The sequence below is a fragment of the Hyperolius riggenbachi genome, chromosome 8 (assembly GCF_040937935.1).
Source record: "Hyperolius riggenbachi isolate aHypRig1 chromosome 8, aHypRig1.pri, whole genome shotgun sequence".
Classification (NCBI taxonomy): domain Eukaryota; kingdom Metazoa; phylum Chordata; class Amphibia; order Anura; family Hyperoliidae; genus Hyperolius; species Hyperolius riggenbachi.
The window spans coordinates 162,102,492-162,124,329 of NC_090653.1; the positions used below are offsets into that span (position 1 = coordinate 162,102,492).

The 21,838-nt window shown below is 45.7% G+C and overlaps 1 protein-coding gene and 1 long non-coding RNA gene across 3 annotated transcripts in view; one reads left to right on the top strand and one right to left on the bottom strand.

Annotated features, from left to right (window-relative positions):
* Positions 1-21,838, bottom strand: part of LOC137527171 (diacylglycerol O-acyltransferase 2-like) — a 102,151-nt gene that overhangs the window by 33,032 nt on the left and 47,281 nt on the right. The window contains exon 8 of one of the 2 annotated variants that reach the window (XM_068247644.1): positions 19,182-19,521. The exons of the other annotated variant lie outside the window; for it this stretch is intronic. Within the exon in view, the coding sequence (XP_068103745.1) occupies positions 19,367-19,521 (155 nt within the window). The 3' untranslated portion in view covers positions 19,182-19,366. Of the gene's footprint in view, positions 1-19,181; positions 19,522-21,838 lie in introns of those variants that run through there. 2 annotated transcript variants of the gene reach the window in all.
* Positions 12,852-21,838, top strand: part of LOC137527173 (uncharacterized) — a 29,749-nt gene continuing 20,762 nt past the window's right edge. The window contains exon 1 of the long non-coding RNA XR_011023157.1: positions 12,852-12,893. This is a non-coding gene — a long non-coding RNA (uncharacterized lncRNA). The remainder of the gene's footprint in view (positions 12,894-21,838) is intronic.

Here is a 21,838-nt window from a genome sequence, read left to right on the forward strand (position 1 = left end):
TGCAAACAGGCATCTGCTCTGATGATGCATTTCCTGTTTGGCGGCCATCTTCATTGTTTACAAAAAAAATTAATAAAATGTTATCACCAAGAAAGCAGCTGGGAGCAGCAAAAATGTCACTGAGGGGGCTAGGAGAAGACAACAAACAGGCTGGTACGTTTATTTATGTAAGATTTTCACAGTACAGATTCTCTTTAAACGAAAAGTGTTCGGAAAGGAGAATATCCACCCGCCCCTCATGTTTCCTTACAGATCTACAGTAAATACAGGAGAACTTTTAACTATTTTTCTGGGAAGAGCTGGACCATCCAGATGTCCCCCTGATGTTAAAGGGGTCTCCCAGATTTCATCATAAATACCCTCCAGGGTCTTCCATGTCATGCAGGGGTGCTCATCAGGACTCTCGAATTCGAATGTACCCGATTCTTCGGGTAGATTTTCATGGTTGCCGAAGCCGAAGCCTGATGCTTTTGCTGGATTCGAAGGTTTTTGAATAGTCGCACTCGAATTCGGCCGGATGACGCGGTGATCACGGGGTTCGGCTTCGGTATCCGGGGATGACGTCATTGGGCCACTTAGAAGTCCTCCAGCCCTAGCAACCAATCAGAGGAGGGGAACCTGGCCCTCCCCTCCTCTATATAAGGCGGCGGCCATGTTGCGGAGCCCGTCCTTGCTGTGTGACTGAGCGGTACTGAGAGCATCTCCAGTGCTGCTGCGTGTCTGAGCAAGTGCTTCTTGTGCTAAACCTAGCGTTTTGCTTCCTAAACACCTCCTGAACACTTCTATTACACTCATTTATAGTTAGCTAGTAATTTGATTGTTTTTAGTCAGCTAGTGTATACTGTATACTGTGCTAGGTTAGTGTTAGGTCTGTGTGCAGGCTAGGCCTGCTAGCCTGGGGCAGCCTTAGCCTACTACTAGCTTAGGTAGGTTAGGGATTATAGTTAGTTGTGTACTAGTTTAGTTAATTTGTACTGCTGTAGTCTGTTAATTTATTAGCTTCAGTACTGTGTTAGTTACTGACTGTGTACAGGCCAGCAAGCATCTGTTGTGATCTGTGACTGTCATCTGCCTGACCCTATTGATTGCGTCTGTGTGTGACCGACCTTAATTGTCACTCACTGTCTGCCACACGATTTAGTTATTGTGTACTACACTAGAGATTATAGTTAGTTGCGTACTACTACTACCACTACTACTACTAGTTTACTTAATTTCTACTCTTAGTCTGTACGTTTATTAGCTTCTGTACTGTGTAATAGTTACTTCACAGGCCAGCATCTGTTGTGATCTGTGACTGTCATCTGCCCGACCCTATTGATTGCGTCTGTGTGTGACCGACCATGGCCCGTTACATTGCCTGCTGCCAAACGTCACTCCTCCTCCTCCTGCTGCTGCTGTATATAACCTCCTGCTGTCTGTGTTCCCACCGCCAGGGTCCACAGAATACATTGCCTGCTGCAAAACATCCCTCCTCCTCCTCCTGCTGTATTTATCCTCCTGCTGTCTGTGTTCCCACTGCCAGGGTCCACAGAATTATGCACTGCTGCCATGCGCCACTGGCTATTACGCCACTACAATAGCTATATACTGTTGTAAAAAAATAAAAAAATTCTGAGGTGTCTGGGTTGAAAACTGTGCTGTCCCAGTTGTGCATTGGACACAATGTGGGCTTCACGACTGCTGTCCGGAATCTCCTGCTGTTGGTGTTTATTTACAGACGTGCTACCAACGCTAGGTACAATGGCCCGTTACATTGCCTGCTGCCAAATGTCACCAAACAGGAATGCAATGGAGGCGTACAACCAATAAAAATATGCTTGATTGCCACTGTTGAAGCGCACATTATGTTGTAACGCACTGTATGGACTGCATTGGAATACTGGAGTCTGTTGGATTGCATTGCACTAGATGAAAGCTCAACATTGCATAGACTTACAATTGCAGTTCGAATCTGTGCATTGAAATACCTCCGTTACATTGCACCACAATGACCCACTGTGAACTTTGCCTTAAAAAACATTGTATTAACAAAGGAAAAAAGATTGCAAACTGCAGTTAAACATGGTGTAACCCTCTAAAAGAGGGTAATGTACTGTGTTAATGCATTTGTATGTGTGAGGTAAACTTAGCTAAAATTCGCCTTACAAATTAGAATGGTGGAACTAAAACAGCGCATGAAATGATAGGCCCAAGTGGCTAAATGGTCGCATAGACTGGTTGCTAAGGCGACCATATCAACAAAGCAGTGGAACCTTCTGGAAGCTCCGCACTGCCAAGCAGAGAGCACAGCGCAGGCGCAGAGCGCGTGAGACACAGCCAGCGGGAACTGGTTTAAACCAGTTTCCCCCAGAGCTCTAGAGTCAGTCAGGAGGCGGCGGTGAGAGGGAAAGGAGGCTGGAGAGAGAGCATCCGCAGCTGTCACCCCATGAGGCAAAGAGGGGACCCGGCGGCAAACTAAAGACCACCAGCAGATAGAGGAGGTCAGCAGGACAGAGCCAGGCAGTGACTGGAGGCCAAGTGAAGTTATAGCAAGCAAGATCCGAGCTAGCGCGGAAGGAGAGAAACCCTGTCAGGCCAGATGAGTATAGGCCTTGCGCCAGCTTCAAGCGACAGTGTGTGTTCAGAAAAGGGCCAGCGTTCAGTGGAGGTTTGCTGAGTATAGAGACAGACAGTTAACCCAAGTTACTGAAGAGGCATATTCTGATGAAAGTGGTGTGACTAAAATCTGCCAGTTTGATAAAGCCTTAAAGAGACAGTAACATTGTGATGATAATCGGTTTATTGATGCAAGCTAGTGCTGCCCTGCCAAAGGAATAGAAACTGCAACCAAGTATATTAAGTGTGAGTGCCTTTCTGTCATCAGAAAAGTGATCAGCCTCTATTAAGCCCCCTCAGAACTAATACAGTTCAGCCGTTCGCAGTAATCCTGATTCAAATACATTGTTCCTGTCAAACTGCTCAGTTCATAGTTCATCAGTTCATAAGTTGATGTGTTCTGCAGTGTTTACTAAAAGCCTGATATGAGAAGTGTACCAAAGTGTGATTTATGTGTTGCCTAAGTGCACGGCCTAAGAAAGAGAAAGAGAACAGAGCCGTGGAGATAAAGAGAACCTGTCAGTGAGAGATAACTAAATCTGTTAACCTGTCAGCACTTAAGAAGAGGAGTGGATGAGGAGTTTCACTGCATCTTGTGCTACTAAAGTGAACTACGGTGAAAAGCGGAGTGACATCTGACAGAGATAAAGAGTCAACAAAGTTGGAGTTACAAGCTTTGCAACATAACAAAATTAGAGCTTATTCAGCATAGAGTTCAAATAACAGAAGGGAAGAGCGATATTGAAGGAGTGAGATATTGATGATTTAGCTGGGTGCATTGGTCAATTTTGTGCTTTTATTTTATTTATTTTTGTTTCTCTAACCTCTTTTTGATTGTTTGATTCTTTCTTTATTTTATTTATTATTTTGGGAACCCCTATCCAAACAAGTGGTGCTCAAGACTATAGTGAGTTGAGAGATACAGTATAAAGAGTAAGAGTCTGAGAGATCTTCTGAGTAAAGTGAACATTATTTTGGATGCCATATTGCCAACCAACGAACTGTGGAAACTGTTCAGTATCATATTGAAGAGAGTCATTGATCCCCTAAGGTTTTGCTGAGCAATATAGCTTGGACTTGGCTACAAGGGACTGAGACTGTATAGGAACTGAATTGCTCAGTAGACCTGTCCCTGCCCAAGCCCCTATACCTCAGTAATGGTACTGTGATTTAAAGGTGTTGTATTGTAAAGTGGTTGATGATTGTAAAAGAAGACATGTTGTAGCTCGAAATTCATCTAAAAGTTTCTGTGTAACTTAACCTTTTTATTCCGCAGCTTTTACCGGTGCACCGGCTGTGAAGAGGAGAAGATTGTATCATTTTGACCTAAGATGAGCAAGGGAAGTGTATATTTGTGTTGAGAGTTACTGGTTGAGAAAAGTTACCAGTTGACCACTGTTAGGTCACAAATAAAACATAGAAAATTGCATCTGAGTCAGTGTCTGGTGGATTGCGCAGTCCACACAGACGCGAGTGCGGCTGTGCAGCTCTAGGGCCTCCCCCCACAGCTCTAGGGCCTCCCCCCGATCCACGCTACAGGCTGTCTCCTGTAGCGTGGATCGGTGGAGGCCCTAGAGCTGCGCAGCCGCACTCGCATCTGTGCGGACTGTGCAGCCGCGGCCTCCTCTGGCGGCCATTTCTGAGGAGGCAAGAGAGCCCGACCCAGGCTGTGGGGTCGGGATCCGGCATGGGGGGGAGATTAAGCAGCGGGGCCCCGTCGGAACTGCACGGAGGGCGCGGATGGCGTCCTCCGTGCCTTCAAAAATCATACAGGTACGGAACTTTTTTTTAAATTTTGGGCTTGTAAGTCCTTTAAATTTTAGCTTGTAATCACATTTATGTTTATTTACAACTTGATTTGTCAGTACAGATTTATTATATTTAAAATGTTATGTAAACCAAATGTAACACTTGTATAGGCCGAGTCATTTGTGTCCTAGCACCTGAGGCATGCAATGTAAAGTCTCACAGCTACACAACAGTTCTATGATTTGCGTTCAGTGAAGGACAGATTAAAAACTTCTCTTTTTCTCTTTTTTCCATGAAAGCACAGCAACAGGCCTATTTTTTATCCAAGGCTCCATTTTTATTGCCAACTGAGTAATAATATTTTTCAAAGTATATGCTGCTAATGATATAATGAAAGTTTATTTTTTGGTTTATGTGCACTTTTATTAACAAAACTATTACATTGATGTTTACTCTGGATTATGGGGAAGAGACTGTTAACTAGATTGGAACTCTTTTTAAACGTCTCTGTACTTGTGGATAAACTAGGAAAAGATTAAAAACGTACATACATTTATGTATGACTTTACCTTCCTTCACTTGACCATTTGCACCAACAGTTAGTTGCCCCATCCTCCCAGTGCATCGTCTCAACCCCTCTAACTTCTCATTAGTGCTGACGTGTTAGGCTTCTATGAATTCAGAACCTTGTTCCGAATTCTTCCGATCAGAGTCTGCATGCGCACAGCTGCAGGGGATGTTAACTCACCCTTGTAGCCATCTCTGCCCGGAGCATGTCATGGCTTTGAAGAAGGAAGTATCAGAGAGCTGGAACGTGACATGGAATGCCGAAACCAAAGATGGCAACAAGGGTTCTGTTTTGAATTCGAAGAATCTGAACATGTCAACAATACTGCTCATTATTGTTTAGTGTTAATCAAATTGTGTTGGAAGTGTACTAAGTTGTGTAAACAAGGCATAAACGTTTCTGCTGTATCCAGGCCGGAAGAAGAGAGCTTTCCCTCTATTTGCTCATTACTAATTATTACTTAATTAAATGTCTATCTAATAATTTGCCCCACAGCCTGAAACAATATCAATCAGCTTTAGTGAGCAGTAAATATGCATTCAAATGACATCATACCAGTTGTTTTGTTTTTTTTACGGTGTTTACAAAAATGTAATTTTGAGTTTAACCGCTTCTCCCCCTTTGGTACGAATATCTACGTCCCTAAAATCTACATTTGAGGTCCCAGGGAGTTAAATATTCATCTCTTCCTACCATGAGAGGTGCGCCCACGGCGTCACGGGGTAGTCCACAGATTGATTATTGGTAACATATGTTCCCAAAGTGTCTCATTAAGAAGGATCACTGTAGAAATGAGCTAGAGTAATCACTCAATTGTAAACAAAATTAACTCTCATTTCCTTCTGGCCTGAATGCAGCTGGAACAGCGCTCTAAACAGAGAGAAGACTGTGAGGGGGACCTGTAATGGCCCCCAAAAAATTACAATAAATAAATGTCCTATACATATAACAAGCTTATTTATCCCTTCTACCCACTACGTTCACCCCTATATAACCACACTTGTAAAAAAAATTAACAAAGTTACAGAATTTAAAAAAACAATACATAAATTGTTACTTTAGGGACTTAGCTTTTCAATATATATGCCAAGAGGGTGTATTACTGTTATTTTTGCAAATAAGGGCTTGTAATTATTGACTGAGTACCATGAGAAAACCAAAAACAAAAAATATACCTTTATTTCCAAATAAAATATTGTCACCATACATTGTACTAGGGACATGATTTCAACGTTTTATTAAGCAAGACACATAGGCAAATAAAATGTGTGGCTTTTAATTACAGTAGCATGATTTATTTTAAAGCTATAAACGCTGAAATATGAGAAATTATGATTTTTTTTCTTCTTTTTCCCTTTAAAATGCATATAAAATCATAATTCTTAGAAAAAAAAGTATTACCCAAGAAAGCATAGTTGAAGGCAAAAAGAACTATGTATAGTTTATTTAAGTGTGATAAGCAGGGATGGGCTCACGAGTAATCATGAGTCAATAAGGACTCAAATTCATAATTAAAATGAGCCTTAATTGCCGCAGCTAGGCGGCTGGATGATAAGGGGTTATTTACCCACAATTCCGCCATCCTGCCTGTGCTCTAAATAGCTTGCACTCGTCCTATTGGATGCATTGCAAGCCTCACTAGGTGCACTGCCTCCTTCAAGCCGGAATTGTAGGTAAATAACCCCTTATCATCCAGATGCACAGCTGCTGCAATTAAGGCTCATTTTATTTACGAATTCAAGTCCATACGGACTCGTGACTACTCGTGACCCCATCCCTGGTGATAAGTAGTGGTAACGGATAATTTATACTTACCTTATGGTAATTTTCCTTTCCTGTTGAATCTCCATGGCAGCATACTACGGGGGTTAGTCCCGCCTACTAACCCTGCCAGGACCAGTCTCTAAAAATGTTTACTCCACCCCACTCACTCTGCTTTTGTTCCTAGGCCTACTGTAAACAGTCATACTTATAGGGTGGGTGCTCAGTATGCTACCATGGAGATTCAACAGGAAAGGAACATTACCGTAAGGTAAGTATAAATTTTCTGTTTTCCTGTAGAATCCATGGCAGCATACTACGGGCCTAGATACAAAAAAGGGAGGGAAACCAGGATTAGATGCAAGAAAAAAAACAAAACAAATTTATTTTACCTGACCCAAAGTCATAAAGGCATACCTCCCAAGTTTTGGAGGCAGGAAAAAGGGACAGATAGAAAAGGAGAACATATAATGTTTTAAAAGTGGGTGTGGCCATGCTGTGTGGGCGTGGTTAATGTATGGTGGGCGTGGTTAATGTGGGTAGGAGGGTGCCTTTCTGCGTGGGTATGAGGGTGCCACTCTGGGTGGTTGGATAGAAGGGTGCCACTTTGGATGGGTGGGTAGGAGGGTGCCACTCCGGATAGTTAGCAGGGTGCCACTCTGGGTGGGTGAGTAGGAGGGTGCCACTTTGGATGGGTGGCTAGGAGGGTGCCGCTCTGGGTGGGTGGTTAGGAGGGTGCTACTATGGGTGGGTGGTTAGGAGGGTGCCACTCTGGTAGTGGGGAGGAGGGTGCCACTCTGGGTGGGGAGGAGGGTGCCACTCTGGGTGGGTGGGTATGAGGGTGCCACTCTGGGTGGTTGGATAGGAGGGTGACACTTTGGATGGGTGGGTAGGAGGGTGCCACTCTGGGTGGGTGGGTGTATTAGCAGGGTGCCACTCTGGGTGGGTGGGTAGGAGGGTGCCACTTTGGATGGGTGGGTAGGAGGGTGCCACTATGGGAGGGTGGGTAGGAGGGTGCAACTCTGGGTGGGTATGAGGGTGCCACTCTGGGTGGGTATGAGGGTGCCACTCTGGGCGGTTGGATAGAAGGGTGCCACTTTGGATGGGTGGGTAGGAGGGTGCCACTCCAGGTGGTTAGCAGGTGCCACTCTTGGTGGGTGGGTAGGAGGGTGCAACTCTGGGTGGGTGGTTAGGAGGGTGCTACTATGGGTGGGTGGTTAGGAGGGTGCCACTCTGGTAGTGGGGAGGAGGGTGCCACTCTGGGTGGGGAGGAGGGTGCCACTTTGGATGGGTGGCTAGGAGGGTGCCACTCTGGGTGGGTGGTTAGGAGGGTGCCACTATGGGTGGGTGGGTAGGAGGGTGCCACTCTGGTAGTGGGGAGGAGGGTGCCACTCTGGTTGGGTGGGTGTATATGAGGGTGCCACTCTTTTAGCAGGGTGCCACTGTGGGTGGGTAGGAGGGTGCCACTCTGTGGGTGGGTAAGAGGGTGCCACTTTGGGTGGGTGGGTATCAGGGTGCCACTCTGGGTGGTTGGGTAGGAGGGTGCCACTGTGGGTGGATTGGAGGGTGTGACTTTGGGAGGGTGGCATTCTGTGGGGGTGGATTGGAGGGTGCCAGTGGGCAGCAGAGGAAAAAAAATCAAGGCACCAGCCGCAAAACTGTACTAATGCGGCGGGAACCCCTCCCCCAACTCGTGACCGTCCCGATGAATCCGGGGCAGTTGGGGCCCCTGATAAAGGTATAACGTTTAATTATGTGTACAAAAACTTTTGACACATATTCAGCAAGATAAAGGCAAAAAGGGCCAATAATGCTCATATTTAATCAAAAATAGAGGTGTCAACTATTCCTCTTATTGTTCTGTGCTGAAGCTAGCACTGTTCTCCCAAACTGAGCTGTGGATGATGCTCCCGGATCAACTCTGTAATGATTAATGAAAGTGTTGGTTGAAGTCCAGTTTGCAGCTCTACATATGTCTCTGAAGATACGCCCACGTATGGTGCCCAAGAAGTGGAAATCGCTCTAGTCAAGTGTGCCGTTATATATGTCGGTGGTTCTGCCCCTTTGCCTCTATACTCAGCCCAGATTGCCCTTACTAGCCATGATGCAATTGCTCCTGGTACAGATGTACTGACTGGTCCCGGCGTAGGACGATAAAAAAAACAGAGTGAGTTGGGTGGAGTAAAAATTTATAGAGACTGGTCCTGGCAGGGTTAGGGTGTGGGATAAACTCCCGAAGTATGCTGCCATAGATTCTACAGGAAAAAGTTATTGCCCAATGAATGGCCTGAAATTTGAAAATTGGTTTTTAAAGGTAAAAAACCCTTAGGCAGGTTTCACACTGTAAACTGGCGGTGTGGCAGCCGTGCGCACTGCACTGCCAAAAACAAGCCTTCGGGGTATACCGCGTTACTGTGTGGCAGGAAAAGATGCACGCTTGCGGTCACTTCCTGCTTCAGGATATGCGGAAGTGCACAGAAGCGACGTCGTGTCGGAAAATGTTTAAAAATCTGTGCGTCGCCATAGACTAACATGACTTCCAGGCCGCCGCAAATCGCCGTAAGTCGCCACAAAAGACGTTCGGTAACATAGGTCTGGACCAGCGTCAGGGATGCTGCGAAAACGTCACTTCCATCGTGCTGTACCGTGGCAGTATAAAAGTCTCCCTAGACTTTCATAGCCCGGCGGTGGGGTGTTGCACCGCCCCAGGTGTGAAAGGGCCCTTAAGCCTGGTGCACACCTTCAACTTTGATTGGCCAATCACTGACCAATTTTACCACCTCCATGTATTATGACAGTTTAACTACACGATCTGCTCATAGTATTACAGTAAAAGTCTTTTGACCCTCATACTACATGGAGGTGGTAAAATTGGTCAGTGATTGGCTAACTGAAATTGAAGGTGTGTACAGTAGAGGTGAAGTTGTTCATCTTACTTCAATCTACTTCAAACTTTAATCTAGTGTTTACTCAATATATGAAACTGCAACAAAGCTGTTGGAGAACAGACTAATTGCAGAACACCAAGGAACACAGACAGCAGTAAAACCAGGAAGATTACTTGACCTTTGCCTATTGCTCAGAATTTTTTTTTTACTGGGGTTCCAATATAAGATGTTACTTATTATTAGGGATGGCCAATGAGATGCAAATAATTTTGAGTTAATGCCGCCAAATTTTGTATGCACACTTATGCAGTTTGAAAATGAACCAATCAAATCCTACTGAGGTAAAATTTTATTGGTCCATCTGCAAACTATATAAATTTGCATAATCCTGCATAAACTTGAAATTAATTGCATCTCATTGACCATACCTAGTTATTATTATACTATTAAAAATGTGCTCAGAGAGCTATTGATTTGCCATTTGTGTAAACCAAATGTAGTACAGCTCATGTACTCTGCTGCCACCTGCTGACTTATAATGCCTCATATACTGCAAAATAATGTTTAACACAATTGAAAACAAAGGCCCACAGGGACTTTCTGGACCTTTGTGTGCCGTGCGTTACACGACAGAACATGTCATATACAAATTATACATAGTAAAAGTGTGTCTTGACTATAATGTACAGAATAATAAGAAATTATTGTTGCAATAACATAACTGGCACATTGTGTTTATTTATCTTATTCAGTTATGTACGGTAGAAATGCTCATAAAGAAACATTGCACTTATTGGCTTATATACCCAGCAGCAGTGAAATATTGTGGGTAGTGGAATTATGAAACACTAGTAGGCCTAAGCCCATTGCAATAAAGGGTTTTAGGCCTCCCTCACAACCCAATTCCCCTCCGCTCCTGTCACCGCCGCCATCCACCGCATGTCAGTGTGCATGCCAGCCGCACGCGCACAACCACGTGCCCCACTGAGCGTGCACGGCCGCGCTCCCCCTGCACCCGGCCTACTCCTGTCCCAACGGCCACCCAAGTGCCACACATGTGCAGTAGCGCAAGGTAGAGTGACCAGATTTTTGAGGGTCCAACCTGGGACGGGGAGGGGGGCGGGGGGGGGGGGGCGAAAAGTGGGGAGGACTGAGGAGCGCGCAGCGACGAAGACTAGGGGGAGGGGGCGCCGCGGTGAAAAATGGGCGTGGCCATGACATTGTATGGGCGGAGCTAACGTAATGATGTAACAGCGAGGCATAAGAAAGCAGTGTTTACGTCATGATGTGGACAAACGAGACTTTGCATCATGGGTGTGCAGAAACTGTGTGATGCTAATAGTATACCGTAACCACAAAGCAGCAAACATAGCCATCTATGACCATTAAATAATAAATGCAGTAACAGTTACCCCCGGACACCAGAAAATAAACGCAATAGGCAACATGTCAGCACAAAATAACCGCAATGCGGGCAACATGTCAGTATAAAATAAATGCAATGCGGGCAACATGTCAGTACAAAATAAACGCAATGCGGGTAAACATGGCAGTACAAAATAAACGCAATGCGGGCAAACATGTCAGTACAAAATAAACGCAATGCGGGCAACATGTCAGTACAAAATAAACGCAATGCGGGCAAACATTTCACCAGAAAAGAAACGCAATGCGGGCAAACATTTCGCCAGAAAAGAAACGCAATGCGGGCAAACATTTCACCAGAAAAGAAACGCAATGCGGGCAAGCATTTCACCAGAAAAGAAACGCAAGGCGGGCAAACATTTCATCAGAAAAGAAACGCAATGCGGGCAAACATTTCACCAGAAAAGAAACGCAATACGGGCAAACATTTCACCAGAAAAGAAACGCAATGCGGGCAAACATTTCACCAGAAAAGAAACGCACTGCGGGCAAACATTTCACCAGAAAAGAAACGTAATGTGGGCAAACATCTCACCAGACAAGAAACACAATGCGGGCAAACATTTCACCAGAAAAGAAACGCAATGCGGGCAAACATTTCACCAGAAAAGAAACGCAATGCGGGCAAACATTTCACCAGAAAAGAAACGCAATGCGGGCAAACATTTCACCAGAAAAGAAACGCAATGCGGGCAAACATTTCATCAGAAAAGAAACGCAATGCAGGCAAACATTTCACCAGAAAAGAAACGCAATGCGGGCAAACATTTCCCCAGAAAAGAAACACAATGCGGCCAAACATTTCACCAGAAAAGAAACGCACTGCGGGCAAACATTTCACCAGAAAAGAAACGTAATGTGGGCAAACATTTCACCAGACAAGTAACGCAATGCGGGCAAAGTTCACCTGAAAAAAAAGCATTTACTCACCTGGCAGAAGTCTCCGGCCTCTGGCGCGCTCCTCCCGGGACCACCTTCCCCCTGCATATCTCCCGCGCTGACAGAGCTACGGCAAGATGGCGCCCGAAGCCCTGTACTGGAGACACAAATAGTCTCCAGTACAGGGCTTCGGCAGCCATCTTGCCGTAGCCCTGCTCGCCTGCCGGTGTCGGAACAGATACCGGAAGAGGAGGCTGGAGCGGGGCTGCTGCAGGCAATGAACTGGCACGGTGCCGCTGCCAGTTCATGAGGAGAGAGTGGCCAGAGTCCCGAGGCCGGGACGCCCCGCTGCTGAAAGCGGGACGTTTCCCGGGACCTCATTAAGCCTGGGACAGCGGAACCCGAATCCGGGACGCGTCCCGGGCAATCTGGGACGTCTGGTCACTCTACGCAAGGGCACGGACACAGGGACAGGAGAGGACGCAGGGACACAGGGGGTTTGTTGTATAGCATGTTATAGAATAGTGAAGCACCGTGTTGCAGTTCTATAACTGCTTGGCAGATTCAGTGGCAGGCTTTGCTTGCAGGCATACTCTGCTCCAAAAGAAGGAACTGTTGTGGTGGATTGTGAGTGCAGAGAGGTCACATCATCACTAAAATGTTACAAGTGGCTTGCTGTAGGTGAATAAACAAGAATTACATTATACTCCAAACTAGGAACTTTGATCAGAAATAACCAGGGCACAGCTGGAACGTTGCATAGAACTAATCAGATTATGAAAGTTAATGACCTATTACTTGAAGGCTTGATCAATCAATTAGCTGCCAAGTAATGAATCATTCATTCCCAAATCTGATTTAGACCTCTTTTCCACTGACTGACAGTTTATAGGCAGTGAAAACTCTTACAACTGCTTGCTGCTACCTGGTAACTGTTCACTGCTGCCTGGTAACTGCTTGCTGAGCACACAGTTCAACTGCCCGTGGAAAAGAGGCCTTTGCGCTCTGTGGTGCAGCATTATACAGTAAGTTATAATTGCACAGCAACGCACTGTAATGGTCCCACAATGGGCCCATTCACACTGGCACATTCGCTGCATGGTACAGCAGGTTCTGAATGGGATGGATCACACCAGAGCGATGTGATTTTTTCCCAAACGCAAATGCGGGTCCTGCAGCATTTCTGAGGTGATGCAGCCTCATGTTAAATATAAGAAAATGGAAAATCACTCTACTATAGCTAGAACAGAGCGATTTTCCAAGCGTTTTTTTGTTTTGTTTTGTTTTTTACAAAAGTTGTACACTTCCAGCTCTACTGTACAAAAAATAAAAATTGCTACACCAAAACGCTCCAAAAATCGCTAGGCAGAACTGGAAAATCGCTAGGCACATGCCTAGAATCGCATAGAAAAATCTCTTCTAAAAATGCTTAGTGTTTCTGATTACGCTAGCACTTTTAGGTGTGCACCAGCCCTATGAAGAACTAGACCAAAGCACTAGAGCTCATTCAAGTGCAACAATGCATTAGTATATTGAGTGGCAGTAACATGAGAAGGGTAGAGCCTCTCTGACTTCCCATTCTCATTTTACTGCCATTGAATTTGCTATTAGAAGTTTGCTTGTGGAGACATCCACCCATTTATATACAGGTACAGTATAATGATGTGCTTGATCCACCAATTTATGTATAAAGTTGCACTAGGTACACCCAGAGCCGGATTAAGGCTAAATGGGGCCCTAAGCAAAGTAACTGATTTGGGCCCCCCATCACGTCGTAATAGAATCAGAAGATGCAGCTGCACAGCAACATGCCGCACACACCGGGGCAGCCGAGCTACTGGTTGCTATGGGCAACAGCCCGCTTTCCTCTGTGGGTGCACAATGCAGGGAATAGCAGCGGCAAAATGCAGAGTGAGAGATGAATGGCTAGGACATTTGCACTCAGGGGCTGGGGCACCCCTGTGAAGAGGGCGCCAGATATCACAGCAGCAGCACTTTCCCCCTGCATCTCCAGCCTGGCAATAGCAGAAAGCTCTGGACACCGCCAAACTGGAAGCCGTTCCCCAGACAGAATTACATAACCACCCCACCACTGAACAACTGATTTCCTCCCAAACTAGACAGCCACCATGCAGCCTCCACCCCCGGTGAATATGGTAGTCCTGCAGAGAAGAGCAACCGCAGTGGGGGAGAATGACAGCACCAGATGACTCACATTCACCTATTGCGATCCAAGCAATAGAGGTCCCGTCATCTGGAGCCCATCTGTCTCCACTAGAGTGCCGCTGCTCTGTTACTACTACTATTACTACTTCCTACTTCCTGTCTGATCTGAGAATCAGGAAGTTCAGAGCGAGCGGCTGCACTGTAGAAGAGACGGATGGGTTTCAGATGACGGGATCACTATCGCTTGGATCATGGATAGGTGAGTGAGCGTTTGCCATCTGCTGCTATCATTCTTGCTGCAGCTGTGGTTCTCTGTGGGAAGGGAGGGAGGAGTAGGCAGTGGCAGAGCGCACAGTAGCAGGAGGGAGACCTAGGAGGAGAGCCTGGCTCTGAAGACAATCAGCAGCGCAAGACAAATAACATTTATATTGCGCTTTTCTCCTGGCGGACTCAAAGCGCCAGAGCTGCAGCCACTAGGACGCGCCCTATAGGCAGTAGCAGTGTTAGAGAGACTTGCCTAAGGTCTCCTACTGAATAGGTGCTGGAGTCCTTAACCTCCTTGCCGGTTATCCCGAGCTCAGCCCGGGGTAACCTGCGCAGGAGGATTTCTCAGGCCCCGCTGGACCGATTTTCACAATTTTTTTTTATTGCACGCAGCTAGCACTTTGCTAGCTGCGTGCATATCCCGATCGCCACCGATTCGCCGCTACCCGCCGCGCCGCCCCCCCCTCCCCCCCTCCAGACCCCTTGCGCAGCCTGGCCAATCAGTGCCAGGCTGCGCTGAGGGGTGGATCGGTATTCCCTCTGACGTCCCAACGTCCATGACGTCATCTCGCACCGTCGCCATGGCGACGAGGGAAGCTGAGCAGGAAATCCCGTTCTGAACGGGATTTCCTGCTTGCAAAGATTAATTATATCCCCCTGGGTCCCTTATATTTCATTGCATTGTGCTGAATCGAGCTGCCGACTTTGGAGAAAAGTTGTCCTGTGTAATACAATGTAACTATGGAAAGATGCATATCATTTTAGCTCTCTTTCTCCTCTTTCCAATGATAGATAAACTGCCACCCTACGCCTTTTAGTTTTCGCTATTTTCGCGATCAAAATTGCTGTGGCTGTGATTTCGATCGCGAAAATAGCGAAAACTAAAAGGCATAGGGCAGCAGTTTATATATCATTGGAAAGAGGAGAAAGAGAGCTTTAAAATGATATGTATCTTTCCATAGTTACTGCACTGCTCAGAGTCCCTTTAACCATTATACCATCCAGCCACCGCTGACAGGATGGCGAGGGCTGGTTTATGTGCTGATGGGGCCCCTTGGACTCTGAATGGGGCCCCAAGCGACTGCTTTTGTTGCCTGGTCTGTAATCCGGCCCTGGGTACACCCATTTATGTTTAACGGTGTGTCAGATCCATCCGTTTATGTATGATGTGCTAGAGCCTCCTATTCATGTATGATGGTGTGCTAGATCCACTCATTTATCTAGTGGCTGGATAGTGTACTAGTTAAGGTCACTGCCTTTGACATGGGAGACCAGGGTTCAAATCCTGGCTAGGGTCAGCACCTATTCAGTAAGGAGTTCAAGGCAAGATTCCTTAACGCTGCAGGGTGGTGTCCTAGTGGCAGCAGCTCTTGAGCGCATTGAGTCTGACAGGAGAAAAGTGCTACACAAATGTTTGTATTATTATGTAAGACGGTGTGTCAGATCCATCCGTTTATATATACAGTAGCAAGAAAAAGTATATGAACCCTTTGGAATTCTATGGATTTCTGCACTAATTGGTCGTAAAATGTGATCTGATCTAAGTCACAACAATAGACAATCACAGTCTGCTTAAAGGGACTCCGAGCTCACAATAAAAAAGAAAGTTGAACTCACCTGGGGCTTTCTCCAGCCCAGTGCTGGTCGGGAGGTCCCACGACGGCGTCCTGGCTCCTCTCCAACACCCCGATCCGGAATGGCTGACAGGCCGCAGCCCGGGCGACACTCTCCCGAGTGTCGGGCTGCTCCTTCCGCGTATGACGCGGATGACGTCACACGCCGGCCGCCTCGCGTCATCACGGTGGCCGGCGTGAAAGTACTGCGCATGCGCGATTAAAGCGCGCATGCGCAGTACTTTCACGCCGGCTGCCGTGATGACGCAAGGCGGCCGGCGTGTGACGTCATCCGCGTCATACGCGGAAGGAGCAGCCCGACACTCGGGAGAGTGTCGCCCGGGCTGCGGCCTGTCAGCCATTCCGGATCGGGGTGTTGGAGAGGAGCCAGGACGCCGTCGTGGGACCTCCCGACCAGCACTGGGCTGGAGAAAGCCCCAGGTGAGTTCAACTTTCTTTTTTATTGTGAGCTCGGAGTCCCTTTAAACTAATACCACACAAATAATGAAATGTTTCCATGTTTTTATTGAACACACCATGTAAACATTCACAGTCCAGGTGGAAAAAGTATATGAACCCTTGGATTTAAATACTGGTTGAACCTCCTTTGGCAGCAATAACTTCAACCGAATGTTTCCTGTAGTTGCAGATCAGACGTGCACAATGGTCAGGAGTAAATCTTGACCATTCCTCTTTACAGAACTGTTTCAGTTCAGCAATATTCTTGGGATGTCTAGTGTAAATCGCTTTCTTGAGGTCATGCCCCAGCATCTCAATTGGGTTGAGGTCAGGACTCTTACTGGGCCACTCCAGAACACGTATTTTCTTCTGTTTAAGCCATTCTTTCGTTCATTTACTTCTATGCTTTGGGTCGTTGTCCAGTTGCAACACACATCTTCTGCTGAGCTTCAGATGGTGTACAGATGGCCTTAAGTTCTCCTGCAAAATGTCCTGATAAACTTGGGAATTCATTTTTCCTTCGATGATAGCAATCCGTTCAGGCCCTGACGCAGCAAAGCAGCCTTAAACCATGATGCCCCCACCAACATACTTCACAGTTGAAATGAGGTTTTGATGTTGCTGTGCTGTGCCTCTTTTTCTCCACACATAGGGCTTGATTCACAAAGCAGTGCTAACCCAGTTGGCACGCCTAAAGACTTTAGGCGTGATAACTTGGGTGCTAACTGGGTTAGCACCGCTGTGTAAACCTGATCGCGCGCAAAGTCCCGTGCGCAAACTTTTGCGTGCGCATAGCGCAGCGCACAGTGAATCGTTGCATAGAGGTGAATGGGCACTTCGCGCACACCGTGCTGCACGCTGCGCTGTGCGCGGAACTTCGCACACGATCAGAACTTATCACGCCCAAACTGAGTTTAGGCGTGATAAGGGGCTTTTCACAAGTGTGCTAACAGTTAGCACCGCTTTGTGAATCAAGCCCTTAGTGTTCTGTGTTTCTTACAAACAAATCGACTTTGGTTTCATCTATCCTCAGAATATTTTGCCAGTACTCCTGTGGAACATCCAGGTGCTCTTTTGCAAACTTTAAACATGCAGCAATTTTTTTACTGAATGGTATCCTCCCATGAACTCCAATCTTGTTTAGGGTTTTACGTATCGTATGCCAGAAACTTTTGTAAGACTTTGTCTGACACTCTAGGATTCTTTTTCACCTCATTGAGCATTTTGCACTGTGCTCTTGCAGTCATCTTTACAGGATGGCTTTCTCCATTTATAGACAATTTGTCTTACCGTGGACTGATGAACTGCAGGGCTTTTGGAGATACTATTATAACTCTTTCCAACTTTATGCAAGTCAGCAATTCATAATCGTAGGTCTTCTGAGAGCTCTTTTGTGCGAGGCATCATTCACATCAGCAATGTTTCATGGGAAAAGCAAACCCAAAACTGGTGTGTGTTTTTTTATGGGGCAGGGCAGCTGTAACCAACACCTCCAATCTCATCTCATTGATTGGACTCCATCTGTCTGACACCTCACTCCAATTAGCTCTTGGAGATGTAGTCTATGGGGTTCACATAGTTTTTCCACCTGTACTGTGAATGTTTACATGGTGTGTTCAACAAAAACATGGAAACTTTTAATTATTTGTGTGGCATTAGTTTAACCTTTTCGGGACCGCGTGCATTAGATTCTACGCCGCACTTGTGGCTGTTCTAGCCTGATGCGGCGTAGAATCTACGCCGGCCCGCAGTTTCCGCTCCCGACGCGATCGTGTGCACCTGGAGGGGGAGATTAAGCTGTCATATGACAGCCGACATCTCCCCCGAGTGATCAGCAGCCATCGCGTATGACTGCTGATCACATGATCACTACGATCGCCGTCCGATCATAGTGATCAGTTTGACAGCTGCGGCGGCATGGGGGAAAAGAAGAGGATCCACTCACCTCCCTGCCATTCCCGCGACGATCAGCGCTCCCCTCTGCTCTGGCCGGCATCTCTGCTCCGTCTGACGTCAGCCCTGGGTCCCGGCTTGATGACGTCATCAAGCCGCGACCCGGAACTGATCGTATGACAGAACGGAGATGCCGGCCGGAGAAGAGGGTCCCGTGCGGCTCATCGCTGGAGCCTGGAAGGTGAGTGAAGGCTGCTTGCAGAAGGGGGGGCACAGGCCACTATGGGGGGACACAAATCCAGCCAGCCACAGACGGGATCCGGCCGCCTGACCCCCCCCCCAAACGCGCGCACCCCCCTCCTGCGCAAAATGCCTGGTCCTTAAGGGGGGGGGGGGGTAGGCGGCCGGTCCCGAAAAGGTTAAGCAGACTGTGATTGTCTATTGTTGTGACTTAGATGAAGATCAGCTCACATTTTATGACCAATTTGTGTAGAAATACATATAATTCCAAAGGGTTCACATACTCTGGCAGCTGCCGGAGAGATATGTAGAGAGCCCACTTCCTCTTGTGCAGACTGGCTGTGACTGGAGGAAGTTGCAGGACCCGGTATGGGAGCTGCAGGCAGTGGAGGACAGCGTCGTGGGAGCAATCCGTGCACATGGGCCTGGAGGAAGCCCCAGGAATGTAGAAAACTTTTTTTTACCTATCTTTGGTTTCCTTTAAAAACGTCATCCATTTTTAAATCAGATTTCCAGCAATAAAAGCCACTGAAACAACACCGGCTAAAAAATCACTTGGACCATCAGAAGTCAATATGCTTTCAACCTACCATTTGAAATGTACACAACCCAAGATAGCACCTCTGCTCCAGGTTATGTGTTTTGTTGATATTGTAAGTAAGAAGAAGTAAGCACAACCAAATTATACAATGTTGTTTTAAACATATTAACACTCTGCTCAGGAGTTAGTAGTAGTACTTTGAGTATGAATGGGATGCAGGTTTGACTTTGTAGTCCATGGACCGTAAAACTGTGATAAAATACTTTTGCCCTTGAGTCTCCTTACTGAAATGTTTATATACAGAACAAACACATATTCCTTGTCACAAGATTTGCAGCTCTGCATTCTCTCCCAGTCCATACTTTGTCTTGTTTTCATGGAAAAGTCTGAGCAAAGAACGTTTGTACATGTCGTGATAAAGATCCACAATTTCTGGGCTTGGATCTTTTATCTGAGGGACAGTGATTGGTTCCCCAACTATGAAAAAAAACAAATAAAAGAAAATTTTCCGAGTAACAACAAAATAAACCACATATCATATTAAATCAACTTAAAGTACAGTTTATATATTTAGTTGGTTAAAAAAAAGTACAGCTTCTACATGATATGTGACTGTTTTCATCACACTGTCCTTTGGACACCACACTGGTCTACAATCTGGGTGGGTAATTTGTGTTATGACATACCTGCAAAGGCTGCTTCAGTCTCTGATTTTGGTGTGACATAGGGGCATATTCTCAAAAGTTCAGCAAAGTTGCCCAGGATGAACAAAGCACTTTCACATTTGCTTACACATCCTGTACAAGGTAGTGCGCGTTGTGCAATTAACGTGACCTGCATTACCTAGGCAACAAGCAGTACCTTGTCTCCAAATGTAAAAGTGAAATTATCCTTCACTCCCTGTGCATGGCAACTTTACTGAACCTTTGTCAATAAGCCCCATAGACACCAATAATATAGTGGGTTGGAGCATGATGCTAGAGACATGAATAATATAATCTATAAGTGTCTCCAGCAATGGACTTCAGTCACCATATTTCTGTTGCCTTCCTACTGATGGGTTGTATACACACAGGAAACATGCCCTCACATTTGTTCCACACACAGAAAACAGATGGATGATGGTAGGAGTGAGACTTTAAGTATCTAATCATTTGAAGTGATACTGCTGGTGCCTTGACAACAGAGAAGTGGCTCCCACACTCAGAACTGTTTCAATGTTTAAATGTTTGTTTGTTTTTGGTCTAAATATTTTTTAAAAAAGCTAAATAGTTCTATGAAAGTGAGAGTGTTTGAAAAAACTTGCTGACAGGATTACAAGAGATGAATATAATGGTTGTTCTCTTCGTCACACCCTGAACATAGCTCTTCTATTGTAACACACTGTCGACTATCTAGCACCAGCCAGTTAAGAGTACCACTTGGGCAATATTAGCCAACTTGGTCACCCTTGTCCATTCACACACAGATATCTGCCACCACCCTTTCCAGTTGAAATATGACCCGCAAACTAGATTCCCCAAAAATAATACATCCCCCAAAAATAAGCCCTTACAGTAATTTAGTAAAAAGAGAGGGCTTAAACATTTACAGAGTAAAATGAGAAAATATTTATCAAACAACAAAATGAACAGAATACTAGGAGTATAGGGTACTGGGAAAAAAAACACAAAGACAACCGGAGCCCAAATTGTGCAGCATGTCACTGGTAGAGGGATATATAGAAGTGTTCAAAAAGGGAATACTTACAAAGGTGGGTTGCACATGGGGCAACCGACCACTTAAGGCAGTTGGAGTGTCTTATACCTGACTCCACTCAGGTATGCCAGCAATACTGGAGGTGGTCGCTCTCTTGATGAAGAATCTCATGCACTCTAGAACTGTGAGGTGGTGGAATTCCACCACAGGTTAGGTGTATGGAACTCCCTTCACTGAACCGTGGAGGGGAGTATGGCACAGAAGGAGGTAAAGAGGTGCCCAATGGAGTATAAAAGAATTAAAAACACTAAAAAAAAAGAGATTGAGGTGGCTTACCTCACAGACGACAACTCATTTTGAGTAGAAGTATTTAATAATAGGCACAGACAACACGTTTCGTGGGATCTAGCCCACTTCCTCAGGCCAAATAAAGTGCCGCTGCAGTCAAATAGCAGCATTCGGTGCCCCGAATGTGGCTATTTGACTGCAGCGGCACTTTATTTTGTCTGAGGAAGTGGGCTAGATCCCACAAAACACGTTGCCTGTGCTTATTATTAAATACTTCTACTCAAAGTGAGTTGCCTTCTATGAGGTAAGCCACATCAATCTCTTATTTTTAGTGTTTTTAATTATTTTATACTCCTTAGGGCGCCTCTTTACCTCCTTCAGAATATTAGAAAGTACAGTGTACTAATGAACAGAGAGCTAAGGAAAAATAATAATGAGAGAAGCATGGCATCGATTATAGTGTTCACTATAGTATGAAGGGAACTCTGTGCCATAAACAGGCATTGAGACAGGCTGTTTATTTTTCTGCTGATATACTGATGAAGAATATTTTTGTTTTGTCAAGAAGCTGGAACATACTGGTGGAAAGGAACCAGACCGACACTAGTAAACATATTTTAGGAGTATTTTAGGAGTGTTTTAGGAGTGTTTTTGCTGCCCTAACATTTTTTAATTTTTTTTTTTGCTGCCCTAAAATTCTTTTTTTTTTTTAGTTGAAAGTTTACCTCAGAATTTGCGGTTAGTGGAGTACAACAGATTTGAGCAAGCAGGATACCTTTTTTTCTCATTAAACTTTTAGATATCTTAT